Source organism: Corapipo altera, unplaced genomic scaffold (genome assembly GCF_003945725.1).
Source record: "Corapipo altera isolate COAL_440 unplaced genomic scaffold, ASM394572v1 2b, whole genome shotgun sequence".
Taxonomy (NCBI): domain Eukaryota; kingdom Metazoa; phylum Chordata; class Aves; order Passeriformes; family Pipridae; genus Corapipo; species Corapipo altera.
In genome coordinates, this window is record NW_020884874.1 from 25,037,894 (window position 1) to 25,054,356 (window position 16,463).

General features: G+C 39.3%; 1 protein-coding gene across 1 annotated transcript in view; it reads right to left on the reverse strand.

Moving 5' to 3' along the window:
* Positions 1–511: 511 nt before the first annotated feature.
* Positions 512–16,463, reverse strand: part of ARID1B (AT-rich interaction domain 1B) — a 323,199-nt gene continuing 307,247 nt past the window's right edge. Inside the window, exons 15-21 of the mRNA XM_027632627.1 lie at positions 16,046–16,184; positions 14,903–15,075; positions 13,256–13,406; positions 10,599–10,695; positions 6,585–7,374; positions 5,598–5,728; positions 512–3,603 (exon numbers count right to left, since the gene is read on the reverse strand). Of these exons, the coding sequence (XP_027488428.1) occupies positions 1,891–3,603; positions 5,598–5,728; positions 6,585–7,374; positions 10,599–10,695; positions 13,256–13,406; positions 14,903–15,075; positions 16,046–16,184 (3,194 nt within the window). The 3' untranslated portion in view covers positions 512–1,890. The remainder of the gene's footprint in view (positions 3,604–5,597; positions 5,729–6,584; positions 7,375–10,598; positions 10,696–13,255; positions 13,407–14,902; positions 15,076–16,045; positions 16,185–16,463) is intronic.

Sequence of the window (16,463 nt, forward strand, 5' to 3'; positions counted from 1 at the left end):
GGGGGACTCCCAGCATGAATGGCCACATAAGTATGCAATGACACATAAGGATCGAGAAGTGGGTGGGTGTTTATTCTAAATACCCACATCACTGGGGTATTTGCACCTTTAACCAACAGAGAGAATTACAGGTAGTGAATACAGATCAATTTCTTCAAGTTGGTTATTGCTTTAACAAAATCTTTTGTCACTTATTTCTAACATCCATCTTCAGTCCCCCAAACACAGCATGGAGACTGGATACCTGCATAGTCAGAACTATCATTTGTCAGCCATGTCTTCCCCTTTGAGGCTCTGTGGTTTTATATATAATAATTAAAAACACTTCTCTGTGATGTGAGAAGGCTTTTTGAAAAGGAGAGCAAATTGCTGCAATACAATAGCGTAATATTTTTGAAGGTCATAATAATAAAGTAGGGGAAAGAGAATAATCATTATTGCTCTTTCTTGTAATTAGTTTGCTTTCCGATATCCCACACTGTAACTAGAACATTATTCAAGAACACCCATCACAGTGCTTAACAAGATTTAATGTACATTTATTCTTAACATGTGGAACATATAAAGATTTTATACTGAATAAATGAAATTCATTAAGCCAGAGGAAAAGGAGGAATTTACATCAAGTTTTTTTCTTTTTAACTACATTATCTTGAAATACAAATGCAGATTCTTGTCACTGAAAAATCTTTGAAGTTGTGTTTCTTCCTTTTTTTTCCTGTATATATTTTTGTTGTCTGTAGACTGGTAACCATTTTCTTAAATCAATCCATACGTAACCATTTCCACACCTTGATTTATAAAGCAAATTGTGATCGGCTGCTCTCCCGAAATAGAGCATGACTTTATACATACAGAAACTTGTACATTACCCTCAGTTGTTGGTTTTCTGTGTTGGGTTTTTCCTTTTTTCTTTTTTTTTTTTTATTATTTTTTGGAGATATGGCCCAAATGAAAGAAAAAAATAATTCTACTATCACTTTGTAGATACCACATCATGAAAAAGAAACTAAAAACTTTGTACTAAAAAAAAAAATGAGGGTATGTTTCATGTACAACTTCTATATACATCACGGCCCTTAGGCAATAAAAAAATATTTTAAAAAATGATTAAAGGAATTGTGAAGAACTGTCATTGTGGAAGGTCAAAAAAAAAAAACAAACAGATGTAGACAAGACAGTTCTGGTGAGGAAGCAATTGATGTTTAACTTCAGGTTTTGTTTAAAAATTTTTTCACTTGACTTTTTTGTTTTGTTTTGCTCCTAGCCTAATGTAACCATTTCTCCTGAGGAGAAACCAGTATCGTTTTGGATTTTGACTACTGACTGACACCCTCCTTGATCCCCTACACCTACATCACTAGAATCTTCTATTGCACAGAGCTTTGGGTGATGGTATACAAGTTTTTTTTTATTTTTTCCTTATTTGAAAAAATAAAACACACAGGAACTTGGTAAGTTGGTTATTTTTCACCTTTTTGTTTCAAAGTGGTGAGATTTTTTTTCCATCATACAATGGTTTGCCATAACATTTTTTAAAAGTCACTAGTTCGCTTCCCAAAAAATATGCAATACAAACATGGAAAAGAACATTGTAAAGGATAATCTATGGAAAAAAAAAGTGTGACCTTTGAATGTACTAGACAGCAACTTTGGTTAAAAAAAATAAAATAAAAAGTTGTACTTATACACATAGACAGCAAATATTAATTTTATAACTGTTCAAATTAATAATTTCTTTAATTCCCAATTGGTAAATAGTGAATGGGGCAGAGGAGCAAAGATTCTTTTTTTTTCCTTCTTCCTACGTTGGATAAACAAGAACAGAAAACAGCCAGTTATATGTGACCCTCTAATCTCCACTCACACATGCTTGGCTTCTCACTTATGTCATAACTGCCCAATCTGAAAAAGTACATCACAGATGACAGATGCAACCAGAGAGTTCAGGACAGCAGATATTGAGATATCCAGCAAACGACCCTCGTGCAAAAGGAACTCTGAGCGGTTCTCGTCCACTCGAGCCATGGCCAGCAAGGCCTTGGCTGCCCTGCACATCATGTCTACGCTAGGCGGCTCCAGAGGCGGAGGCTGCATGTGCATGAGGTTATGCTGGCTCTGCTGGTACTGGGCCATAGTGACCCCATCCTCCAGGAAGCTTATCAAGTTTCCGATACTTCCCTTCTGCACAGCTATTGCCCTTGCTGCTAATGTGTCTCCCTGGGCAAGGTTCGATAAGAGCGCCATGGACATTTCTCGGCAGACCGGGTTTTTGCGGTCCCCGACGTACCTAACTAAAGTAGCGTAGAGTTTCTCCTGACGACTGAATGGGGGCGTGGCCAAGATAAGGTCCACATTATTGTCCTGGATACTGAGCTTACATAGGGTCTCCAGCACAAGTCTTTGAGGCGAAAGAACTGAGTTGGGCCCCACGGTTGGAAAAGGATCCTGTGCCTCCGCAGACGGGCACACCATCCAGTGCAGCAAGCCATCCAAAATTGGCAAACAGATGCTTTCTGTGTAAGCAGACAAGTCTAGCTGCCCAGAAATGTTGGCTAATGTGACCAATGTATTATCCCTCAAGACCTCGAGGCAGTCCCACCACCACTCATCCTTGCTGCAGGCCACCCCTTTGTCCTCCTCTTCCTCTTTCTCGTAAGTCTGCGGCGCTCGCTTTCTTTCTGGATGCTCGTGGTGAAGAAGGATCAGCTTTCCCAGGATCAGCACCAAGCCTGGATGTTTGGACATTTCGGTGTCATTGCCAGGCACAAAAGACAAGCTACGGACAATATTTGACACACAGATGCAGCGTTTGGCCAAGGAGTCTTGCCAGTGAGTTATGGTGCATAGAGGAGTCTCATCCCGGCTCCTTGGCTCATCCTCTAGCAGTTTAATATTCCGGTGGCTTTTGGCTTGATGGATCCCAAAGGGAAATTTACTGCTCTCTGTTTGGGAGCCAGAGTTTGAGTCTTCAGGTAATGCTCCTGGCCGAGCTGAGAGGACATCATCAATGGTTGCTGTTATACTTTTTTCTTGTTGTTCCTCAAATTCACCTTTCCCCTCAGGGTCCTTCTTTTTGCTTGGAGAGTTCAAGGAAGGAGGGGCTTTCCTACGTGGAGGAATCTCCATCTTGCTTTCGAAGTGAGTCTGGATATGCTCAGTTGTGTCACCACCACCAAGCTGCCAGTGGAGAAGTCCACTATCAAACTCCTGAACGCGTCCAAGTTTGTCAGATCGGTCAACAACAAATAGATTATTTTTCTTTACAATCTTTATTGGCAGCTTGTCAAATTTACTGGCTTGTTTTGGCCTCTCACTTGGATCAGCAATGGCACCAGGAGTGGAAAAAACAATGCTCTTTTCTTCTCCTTCTATCTTTTCATCCTCCCCCTCCTCCTCATCTTCATCAAAATAGTCAATACATTCGTCATTCTCATCTTTTCCAGTATCCTCTGCCAAGGACTGACTATCATCTTTCTTGGCTGCTTTGTGATCAAGTGCTTTGTGGCCTGGATCGCCCACTTCATATTCCATAAGGATTCCAAAAATGTCAATCAGGCATTTTCTAAAATATTCTACTAAAAGCTCAAGAAATCCAGATAACTGAGGGAAGAAGAAAGAACACAAAAATCAGATAAATATTTTTGTCTGCATGGAATTTTATTAGGAACACTGATGCATACATTCCTACATCCCTCATCCTGCTGTGGACTTGTGGCTAGGTCCTGCATCATGGAAGTTAAAAGAAACTGTTCTAGTGTCTGTCTAAACAGCATATAATGTCAAACTATCATGGCTCCATTTGCTTAAACTGTAACAGCTATAAGAAGCACAGAACTTTATTCATATGTCTCCTTTAAGCCTAGTAGATGTCTTAGCCTAGCTGTTCCATCCCCTTCCAAGTGCCTCTTATTCTTGTTTATTTGTACAGAGAGTACTGAAGTTCCTAACTCAGTTTTTCTGATTTGTACTTTTATTAGATATCTGAAGTTTACAATTCTCCCTCTCCTTCTTTGCCTCTGCAGTTCAGGGTCTGAGTACTGACAGCCTAGATTAACATCCCAACTCTATTGAATAGTTCCCTTTTTGCCTGGCAATAGTTAAAAATTGTTATTGGAGCCTGGTGTTGTAAGTCACCTTTTAGAAACAGTTTTCATTTAGGTTTAACCTTCTTAATTAACTTGTAATCACTTCCTTATGGAAAGGTGGTAGTTGGACTTGGTATTAATTTACGCTCAATGGCTTTATTATTAAAAATTCTTTGCTCTTATGATGTGTTCAGCCCCATTGTCAGGCTTTTAATTTGTTTGTGTGTTTTTTGTTTGTTTCTTTTAAAATTGTGGGTTAATAAGTTTTCAGCAAAATGTATCCTTTTGTCCATTCTAGATTCTCTTATGATTACCAAACCCTTGAACAATTAATAACAAACTGATGCTTATGAACTGCATGAATTATGAGTCATCATATGGAGTCCTGACCACCACTGGAAATAAGAGTTCAAGGCCAAAGTAAAAAAAGACTATTTATTCAAAAGAACAGATATATTTACAGTATGCCTGGTATTCTGTGCAACTTGCACAGGGTGCAGTAACACAGTTTCTAATAGAAATCAGAGGAGATTCACCTCATTTAACTTCAAACACTGCACTAGTTACACACCTAAACTAATTGTCTAGAGTCCTTTTTATAATCAATGGTCTTTTACAGGCCATTTCTAGAATATGATTCATCTGACCTATTTTAGATCTCTTCTTCTACATGAGATGAATCATGCTATAGATACCCTAGTTCTAAAGTTAGGTGGGATGAAATGTACCATTTGTGCCTGCATTTAAAAAAAAAGTAATTATATTTAAAAAATTATGAGTTATACTATTAGTAACCAAGGAATGAATGAAGAGAGAAACTGAATATTTAATTTGTACAAATTTTAGATAATGTGCATTATCAGCATGCCATTTATTACCATCACCTAACAGGCCAAAGATTAGAGCAGGGCTGGGAGGTAGTGAGGCAAAAATCACACACAGTTAAATCCTGTATTACTTGCATCCTATGGACACACAGTGGATATTAGCCTTTAAATTGTCACTCTGGCATTTCAGTGAAAACTTAATTCACTGGAAGAAGAAAACAAACAGAAAATAAGCAATTAAAAAAATCCCACAACCTCGTATGGAACTACTGAAGAGGGACAAGTCATCACCAAAAGACAGCTTTCAAATCAATTTAATATGGTTTTGCAAAGCCTTTTATGGAAACATAAATTAAGCAAGATTACTAACATACTGCTGTTTTCTGGGATTGTGCTTGCACTATGTGAATTTATACATTAGTCTTTTGGCAGTGCTAAAACTCCTATATTCCTACATGCTCCTTTCAACAAGAAACCTCTTTCTTTCAGGCTTATAATTTCCCCTATTCGACTTACATCTACCTTGTTACTCACTGTTACCAATCATTAACAAGTGGATGTTTTGCAATATTCAAATTTATGTTGATTAGAAGAAATTGTGAAGGTCATCAGCATTTTGTAGGTATCTTATTTCAGTTCTCCTTCCTAGGAAAGTTGAGAAGTATACTGCTTTCCCACTTACCTGAGAGAGGTTGAAAGTAGCAACAGTGCTGTCATCATACAGAAGAATATTAATAGTGTCTAGCGCCCAGGTACTTTCAGCCAAAAGACCAGATTTAAGAGACATCATCACTCTCCAGGCCTCAGGAGTTACTGGAGAAAGAAGGAAAAGTAAAACGGCATTAGTGCATCCTTGAAGACTGTTAATGAGTTCCTGAAAGATTAAACTGTGACATTCTGAAAATGCAAATTTAAATTAAATAGTTACTGAAACACTGGTTAAGACTCTACTTAAATCACTTAGTTCTGTTAAGTTTTCTCTAACTGATCAGCCTTAATACTGGAGAATATCCTAACATAGTCATTCTTCTTGACTTTGCTGAAGTTGAAATAATCATAAAAACTTCAGGAAGCTGACTAAACTGAATAATCAGTAAACAAAGGTAGAATACTCTGTCAGGAGTGTGGAAATCTGAAGTTTGAGAACTTGAATGTATGAAATGTAACTGCAATTTAAGATAAGAAGATACTTGGGAAAGAATAGGGGGAGAAACAAACAGGACAAATAATATGCAATGAATAAATGGACCATTCAAGGGAGGCAGAGACTGTAACTACACAGAAGAACAGCATGAGCTTCCATGGAATAAGAACAGAGAAAGCTTTGCTCAGCTAAATGTTGCATTGATGACTTAACGGACATTCTGAAAGACCTTTCAACACATCTCATTTTGAAATCACGAGGCAAGCTTTGTTTTTAATGCATTTCTGGAGACCTTAGGTCTCCATATAAAATACTGCTTTATTTCATGTCAGACTGTCTGGGATGAGTTTTACCTATCATCGTCACTGATGCATATGCTATTACCTTTTTATTGGAGACAACCACATCGTAGTTACCAAAGTTCCCTATTTGTCAGAAGTCTTAAAATGTGAAAAAAAAAAATCAAAATCGGAGTCCCCTTTTCACAGCTTATTTTGGTTATTTAGGTTTTGTTTTGATGCTTACCAATATCTTTTGAGGTAATCTTTCGTCTTGGTTTTAAGACTGGTTGGGATGCTTCTACAGAGCCCGGGGGGAAGGTAATTTCTCGCCTAATCGGTGGTGGTTGGGGTGGAGGTCCCGTGACCTGCGACACTGGAACTGTGGGTATAACCTTTTGCATCTTCATGGAGGGTAGGAAAGGAGACTTGCTTGGAGACATACGGTTTTCCAAAGAGCGCTGGAAGGATGCTGGACTTGGAGCTCTAGAGATGTGGTTTGGCATAGAGGGTGGTGTCTGGTAGGATGACTGAGGAGGTCTAGTGATAGGCTGCATGGAGGCTGAGGATGACATATAAGAAGGCTGACGTTGGTTGACATGAGAAGGCCACTGACTCTCGTGGTTTATCCTCTGGTCAGGTACCATCATATCATCAGTGCGATTCATCCCTGGATACGGTGGGGCCTGTGCAGGGCCTCCTGGACCTTGCCTGTTCTGGTAAGGGTAAGGCATATCATTTCGTGTCGGCCACATGTTCTGCTGAGGACCTTCACTGGAGGATGATGACTGCATAGGGCCACCAATCATCTGGGGAGGTATTCCATGCTGCTGCATTTGTCCTGGGCCTTGCATCCTCTCCCTGTTATATGGATATGGATACTGTCCCTGCATGGGTCTCCTGTCAGGCCCTGTGTAAGCGTTGCTGTACTGGTTATACATTTCCTGTTGCTGGTTGCCATACTGCATGTTATACATATCCCCTTCATGGCGTTTGGCTGGAGGCCCATACATGCCATCCATGTGTCGCTTATAGTTCTGAAAAAAAATTTTTGAAAGATGTGTCACTTTTACTCCATACACAATACAAATATACTGGCTGAAGGCTCATTAAAAAAGCTGAAGGTGCTTTGTTCTAGAGGGATTGTGCTGATTCCAGAGTCAGGGATGCAGTGGTACCGCTAGCCTTTTTTTTTAAGCCTCTGTTTTGCTGTGCTTGCAACCAAATACTAAAAGGAAACTTATCCTTGGGCTAAATTTTCTTATGCTTGCTCTAATTTTCTCCCTTTCCCTTTCCTTTCCTATCTGTCAGATTAAATTCCACTGGTCATTTCAGACATGCATGCAAAGGTAACAGTCCTCACTAACTAAAATATCTTCACTTCTTTTTTATACTTAGTCTACTAAGAAGAAAAATCTTTAAAAAAATTCAGAACCACCCAGTGAATCTTTTCAAGAGACAGGCACTGAATAAGTTCTTAAAGTAACAAGATATGCTGCAAGCATGTCTGAAACACCAGATCTTACGGTAGGACATAGGCTACACACAGTAAACTTATTAGTAGGAGAAAACAATTCTGCTGCATTTGACACTCTGGGTAATTCCCAGGAATATCTTCTGTTTGGGCAACTCTCCTCTTCCCAAATCATCCTAATCAATTTAATTTAGTGTGAGAATATTACAGCAAATGGTCACATCCAAACATTCTATTCTAGTTTATGCAGGTTCTTACCCTGCTGTTCAATAACGACTTAAGCAATGTAACTAAAAGCTGCCACCTATGGTTTATTCCCTCTTTGTTTCTCACCCTCTCAAGTGGGGAATGTTGTGTGAGGTAAGCTATTTTACCTTGGGGAGAGCTGAGTGGTTTTTAAACCATATAAGCTTGTATGTATTTAAGATGGCAAAACAAAAAAAAGACATTGCTGTTTGAGGGGAAGGTGGTGAGGTTCTAAGTTCCTGTGGGAGTTTGTTCCATAGTTCAAACCACACTGAGTGCTCTGAAGCAAAAATGGGAATTAAATGGGTGATTTTTGAATATATGATCTATGGCAAATTCAAAGTTACAGCTCCCCTGGAAACTGTAGCTCGGTCACATTGCACAATGTATACTAATGCACTAGAGTTAAGATCAGATAAAATTCTGTATGTATTCAATATGGGAAAGTTAAAACAGCTCTGGGATTCATAAACTCATCTTCCAACTTTGGTGCACATAAACCCACAACTACCGTATTGCATGGAAGTTATTTTTTTTTCAAAAACTTTCAATAGAGCTGTCTGGTTATCTGAGAAATACCTATTTCCAGCCTTACATGAACTACTGTACTAAATTCCACCCTTGGGACCAATTTATACATTAAGAAATGACTTGGCAGTTGCCACACCTAAAAAGGTGGTGTTTGTTTTGCCACAGTGACTCAGTGCTTACAGTAGACACTTGGGAATGAAGCATGTGCCTTTTTAAAAGCACTTCAGCACTCTTGTATCTGTAGTGGCAACAGTCCTAATAGTATCCAGTGCTGAGGACAGTGATGGGCCTGAGCTCCCCCCTCCTGTATAAAGGTTCGGCAAGAGACTAAGGCTGCACAACATGTCTCTCTCTCCACCAGGGATGTGGAATTCTGAGACCTCACAGAAGACAAAAACCCACCAATAAGGTCACCTGCTGCATAACAGCTCTTGGGGTATAAGCATTCATACAGGAATTGAAAAACCTGGCTCGAAGTGTTTCATTAGCCCCAGGAGTTCATGCTCCAATCACTTCCATTGCAGGTCATTCCCTAGCCTTCAGATTGGAGATAAAGCTTTGAAAGGGTCATTTTTCACATTCTTCCTGTACCACTACAGAGTAAGATTTAGGAAATTGTAAATAAACTAGTGGCAACTGAGTCTCTAGATAAATGAAGAAATGGAATCCTCTGGGGATGGGAGGGAGAGGCCGAGGCTGGTCAGGATCCTTGTCCTTCATTCTTCACTGCTGTTCTGCATTAATGCATTTTGCATTCAAGAATCATTGTACAAAGTATATAAACAGCACTAAGGACAGGGCCAAATATATTTTTAAAAATTCTAGCTGTCTCCTTGCCTAAATGAACATGTAGTTAATATATTCCCTGCACGCGTTAGCATGGAATATCACAAACTGTTCTGTTATGTATCTTTGCAATTTCCCCACTAAATCACCTAGACTGCTAGCATATGCTCGTCATAAAAAATAAAACAGTTTTTCAATTATGCTATTTTTGAGATGTTATGAACCAAAGAGATAAGCAACAAATTCTGAAATTTAAATTTATATATATTTTTCATACAGTGCAATTTAAGATCTCTTTTGGGTGCTCCCCACAGCACCCTCCCTCCCACCCTTGCCCCCTGATTTCCCCCACCGAAAAGGACTATCTGAAATTGGCTGAAAACTAGTTTACATTTTAGTTTTTTTATAATACGGAAGTAGCTTCTATTTTGGAAGCTAACTTCAAGTATTGTATGACTAAAAATAAATTAGTAGCATGCAGAATGAAACTGATCCTGTTGAAGTCAGTGGAGTTTTGCTATTGACTTATATGATGGGATTTTGCTCACAAGGTATGAATCATATACCTAAGAAAAATAATTTTATAAATTAATATAATTTGTATTTTTGAAGTTATTACAAAGTTAGGGAGATTGGAATGTACAAACATTTAAACTATTTTTAATGCCAATAATGTTCTCTCTTATGTATTTGTACCATATTATTAGTAGAGATAACATGTAGGAATATACCATCTGATCCATATTAAAGATACGTATCTCATATGACCCAGCACAGCAGTAAATAACTGAGTGCGTTGCACATTTTACTTTGTTCCAGTTTTCTGTTGGGTTCACTTAGCTGCATGACATTAAGTTAAGGCCCTTCAACCTGCCAGCCAAGTGGCTCTCCTATTTGTTTCTGGAACTGAGGCAACATCACTTTACTTGTCTATGCATTATATTTCCCAGTCTGCTGGTTATTAACTTGGGACAATCGCTTGATGCACATCCAAAACCACAGAACATCTGTTAGAATTTACACTCTTCCAGTGTAATGAACACATTTTCCTATATCTGCACATACAATGCTCATCCATACAGGCTATGATTTTGACCAGAACTGCAGTGCTCCTCTGTGCCAAAAGCAATATATCATATAAAAAAATTTTAAAATGTATACAGAATTTTGGGGTCAATTTTATTAAGCAAAGGTTATGAATATAGCCATCTTCCCCTCTCCTACCTGCTGCTGTGGATACATGCCAGGTTGATGTCCTCCATATGGTGGCTGTCCTGAGGGAGGTCCTTGTCCTGGATACTGCTGCCCATATGGTTCATGCCTAAAATAAAGCATTCAGAGCAACACTTAGAGCTGCTGGAACTTCCAAGCCACCAGGAAAAGTAAAATACTCTGTTGATCTTGCACCTTGAAGGTATTTGCCATTTGGAAACAAAGTGAAGGTATAGTATGGTATGATCCTGAGCTTGATGCAGTAAGCTCTGCTGGAGCTGGTAGTGGGAAGAAGGAGATAAAGTACAAGAAAGCAGGAGCAGTGAAGATGCAACAAGGAGGTTTAGAGGGAGCAGTCAGGTATGGAAACAAGTAAAGGTCAGCAAAGAGGTAAGAAAGGCAGCTGCAGCTGCTGAGAACCCATCTTCGGTGGAAAAGTATCTGATGTACAGCTCAAAGGCTGCAAGTAAAAATTCTCATGTTGTAACATTTGTAACATGCCAGTCTACTAGCAAGCTACTTTCTGGATCATTCAAGAATATAATCAATAGTTGACTGCCAGTTTAAACTGAGTAAAAACAGTACTCATAATTTTGCTAATGTTCATGTCATTGTTAATTAAAGCTACATAATGAAGCATACACATAAGAGACAGAGTTGCATTGCACTTGGAAACTTACCTGTGGCCTTTAAGACCTCTGAGGAGCACTACAGTGTAACTGCAATATTTTTAGCACATCTGAATGAAATTTAGGTTGCTGAAATGAAGTACTTGGAAAGTATTAAGATTGATAAATAACACTGTATTGCAGGCCAATATGTCAGTAATTCCTCTCTGTACACTACCAGTGAGAACACATCTACAATTAGAGGATAATTATGGAAGTAATATATCAGGGAGAATCACAGAAACAGAGGACTGGGGAACCTGACATATTACAAGATCTAATGGAACCTAATTTTTCCAAAAGCATAGAAAACTCACTTTTTTTTTTTTTTTGAGAGATGACCAGAGTGAAAGCAATAGCAGTTCAGTATCTTCTAAAATTATGATGTGAATGGAGAGAAATTCTCTAATGCCAGTTAAAAGAACAATGTAAACTGATGGGAGTTGCCTATAGCTGTCCAAGATGGTACAAGCAATAAGCTAAAACTGAGCAAAGGTACACGTATGTTATATATCAGGGAACACTTTCTAAATGTTCAGTTTGTTAGCCACAGGATAACCACAAGCCAGGTGAACTTGTGGGAAGCTTCAGAAGTGCTGTCATTTAATGTTGCTCTGAAGAACCCAGGCCCATAAATTATATTCTAGTTCAGTGTTGGCAGGCAGACATACAAGGGAGGATGTACACTCCTTTTCTAACATCTCTGATTCTACAACTACAGAAAGTCAACTGATTCACCCGAGGCTCTGTCCCCCTCCCCAGAAACTGAACCGATGGTAAAAGCCTAAACAAGAACAGGCAAAACAGAAGTAACACACCAAGAGGCCACATATTATGTCTATGTGCTCTCACAGAGGCTGCTAGCACTCACTAGCTGGTTATTGTGGGTATTACAAACAGAGAAATCAGTGTTCACCTTTGCTGGCCAGGGTAACGATTAGGAGAATACATGCTTGGGTCACTGTTTGAAGGCACCATGTTGCTTTGACCAGGTGGTGCCATACTGCCTTCAGGACCCAGCCCATGATCCGACCTAAAAATGACAAAGGAAACCTCATTCTGTAAAAAGCACTTATTCTCCAAAGTTGTCAACAAAATAAAACAAATCATGCCCCTTAAAGAAAACATTCTCTTGACTTATCATCTTCCAGTGGAACCCTTACTCTCACTGACTCCCCAGCAATGTGACCTGTTGTATTTGTTTTAGTTTACACATCTACTAAAAACTTCTGACCAAAAACTACTCTGCCACACTGCACCACTCTATCTACCATCAGGAAACAAAAACTGAAGCTAAAGTACACAGGTTAATGAAAGAAAAAGCAGGAATACCACCAGAGCTGCAAAACCTACTAGAATACTTAATATAATACAAACATTCCCAGACCATTCTGCTTGCTAAACCAATGCTTAAACATCAGTGCTTATACCGATTTTTTTTCCAAAGCCTTTCCCCAAATAAACAAAAGAGGACCAAATTTATTTTGTGTACTTCACTGAAAGACCAACTTATAAGGGCCCTGATGGACACGTTGCAAGACTGATGTCCCTACAGCTCAGCCAACAGCCTCCAGACTCTTCAAAGGCAATTCACGAACAGACCACAAATCACAGGTTTAGACTGCACATTTTGTTTTCATATAAAAAGCCAAACAGCAACTGTTTGGATGAAAACATGGCCAGAAGACTAACTCAAGTGCTACTTTATGCCATCATAGCCCAGCCCCGCCCAGCTGCCAGCTGAAGGCAGCTGTTAAACACACCCACGAGCTGATCTGCTGCAACTTGAGTGACTTCTAAGGTGTGACAGTTCCTCTTTATTAATTTCTGTGAACAGCTAGACTCAGTCATCACCAGTGGTTTGACTCGCAGTGATTCAGTAAGACGCTGTAGGAAATGTAGGCTGCTATGTTCTCTGCAAGGTGCAATGAGAAAATGAGAAGGGGAGAGACAGGATCATTTTCACTAATAGGCTTTGCTTTTTCCTAAAGATTGACTCACCTCCTGTCATAGCCACTTCCATAAGTGAACTGCTGTCGCTGGCTCATGCTCATGTTGGACATTGCTCCAGATGGACTCTGGTTATACATATCTTGTATTCCACTGTTAGGCATTTGTCCAGGGGTCATGAAAGGCTCATTGCTTCCAGGCACTGTAACAGTAAGGGAAATTAAATTTATTATTCTGGGTGTTTGAAGATCTCTTTCTATTAAATGAAGTATTTTAAAAGAATGTTCAGATTCCTAACACTGCCAGGGAGAATTAGCTGGTGTCTGACAAGCTCTCTGGGGTCTGATGATAACACATGAAGCAGCACCACAACCAAGATGATAGGTATAATATTAAGGAGCTAAAAGTGAGGAAAGAAATCTCATCCTATGGAACTGAGTTGATCAGGCACCAGGCAGCTTCTTCCCTCTGGTCTTCATAGCTGAAGATGAACTTGCTCTTGTTCTTTTCACCCCAAACAATGCTAAATATGAATGCAAACATAAGCCTTACAAAACAGATGAAAGCAAATCTCCTGGTCTGAATTACAAAGCTGTCAGAATCAGGCATTTATCTCCCTCCATAAAACCCTCATATACATATATACAATAATTTAATTATGGAAGGGATACTGTATCCTAATGTTGCTTCTCAAGCAGGATGGGCATATTCTATGGGTTCAATAAAAGGCACACTGACTGTTAGTGGATATAAATTGCCAAGCAAATAGAAGAGACTCTAGCCTTTAGTCCCTCATAGTAGATACCAAACAGAGGTATTTCTGTTTCGACAGGATAAAGTGAAATGTATGACAAAGTGCAATACACCCACTTAATCTCACATGTATATAAAACCTGAAGTGAATCTAAGGCAGTGAGCGTTCACCCTTCCTTCAATGGTGTTCTGTGTTAGTGTCCACAGTATAGGCAAAATGATTTAAAGGAAAGACTTTAAAAAAATCACATCAAATTAACAATCTCTTTTAAAGCATCTCCCCATTTCATCACATTGCTCTCTTTCCCTGATTTCTGGGCCTCTTCTTGCCATTCCTCCCTTTTGCTCCCTTTCAGTTTACACTTCATCTCCTCCACTTGCTCTTCTCTTTGCAGCCATTATGAGCCCTGCTTGTGCTCTTTCCTCCGACTTTCCTATACATGAGGCATGAGAGATTGATTCATTTTAAGCACATTTTACAATATCCACAAAAGCATCTGTAGATTAAGTGCCCAAAAGGACCAGAGTAAATTTTGACATTAATTTAAAATTTTGCTTTCTAAAAATAAACAAACTTTGAGTGTGTTTATGACCTTTTGTCAGGGACTGTCCAAATGAGAAAAAAATTAGCTTTACTATTCTGAGAAGTATGTAAACTGAGACAAAGAGCATTAGGAGACTTGCTCAGTTCCACACTGAATTTATGCCGCTTCCTAATGTATTCCTACAAGCATTTTTAGGATTCTGTTAATTCCAAAATAAGCAGTATGACTGAGTAGGGAAAATACAACCAGACTAGAATGAAACACAATTGCACTGCATCTCTCTTTTTGCTACTAGGATACCAACAACAAAATCAGCAAAGTGAGATAGCCCATTCTGACTAGAACATCATGAATACACAGATGCAGGGAAGAACACTTAAGCTCCCAACAAAGAAAATACCTTTTCTCATTCCACCGAAAGGATCTTTATTCGGCTCATATGGCATCCTTCCCATCATATCTGGCATGTTTATTCCCTGCTGGTATGGTGCATTTGGCGTCATGGAGTTTCGCTTTGGGAACGCTGAATCACTTACATCAGAAAAGGGATCATGCACACTAACTGCGCTGTTTCTACCAGACGAGAAAAAGGAGGCATTAACATCATCATGTATTCATAAGAATTGTGAAAACAGACTGGACTACAATACAACTAGCCCATGATGCTGTGGCAGTGATCAGTGTAGGATATATCCAAGGAAGATCAAAAGACTTTCACAGCAGACAATCATAAAAAAGAATCTATCCACTTCTTCCCCTGGCTTCTTTGTCTACTTACCTTAGAGATCAGGGCTTTTCATCAAATCCACTGTTTGTGCACTTGTATTACTCATTTAGAAGCCTAAACCTTCCTGAAATTTCACTAAGCTGTTTTGCTGGCTTTTACATAGTGAAAGAAAACTCAGTCTGAATAAAGATGATTAAAAAAAGGTTCTTGCTATCCTTAGTATTAGAGATGGAGAAAAAAAGTACACTAGGTTTGGAGTGGCCCTGTACACAGCCCAGAGTTCAGCTGTGTTTCCTTATGCTGAGAAGTCATAAAAAACTTTCAGATTAAGAACTTCAGACTAAGTCTGTCTGTGTGACTTACAGGACACAGAACCAAAAGGGATCTCTTGGTCCATCCAGTTGAATCCTCTACCTCATATTGTATATGCTTTCCATAATTTGAATTTCAGTAACACCTTAAACCAACACATTTCTCCTTCCTGAGCATGTCTGGACCTGTATAGCACAGGAGTACAGGATAAGCAAGGTTGTGGTTCTGTGTTGGTGCTGTTGGGTTTCACCTTCCTCTCCACGATTGACATTCACATACAGTCCCTTGCACTGGTGCGTGTCTGATGCTTCCCTGGTGTTTAGAAAGCTAATGCACCTTCTCTTTCCCTCTCTCCTCTCCAAAAATAACTAATTTTCTTCTACTTTTCAGTTTCTGACGGGTTCACCAAAGAATCAGCTGAGTGCCTAAGCAGTTGGGAAAGACTAGACTAAACTGCTGTAGAACTAGAGCTCAATAAAAAATGAAGCAAAGTCCTCTTCATACCTGCCACCCTGCATAGGTGTCATCTGTCCATGAGGTGTGGATGCTGGTGTTGGGGGCTTCAAATCGCCTGGCACTTCTGTCATGGAATTACTACCAGTGGACTGTGGAGTTTGTGGGCCTTGCAAGGAACCAGAATTAGCTGGGAAATGAAAGAAAAAGGAAATATTAAAAGGTAGCAGACAAATTCCTAGGGAAATAATAATCATCAAAGAAGGAAACTGGTTCTTTCCTCCAGAAGCCTATGTATACCTTATTCCATCTCAGTACTTTATAAATTCCCCCAAATCCTCTGAGATCAGGGTATGCTCTGCAGTAATAGCCATCATCTTTCCTAGAACTATGAATTTAATCTGCTGCCTGAAGCAACGTGAGTAGAAATCATCTAGATGAAGGATCATTTAAATCAGAGGTCAGAGAT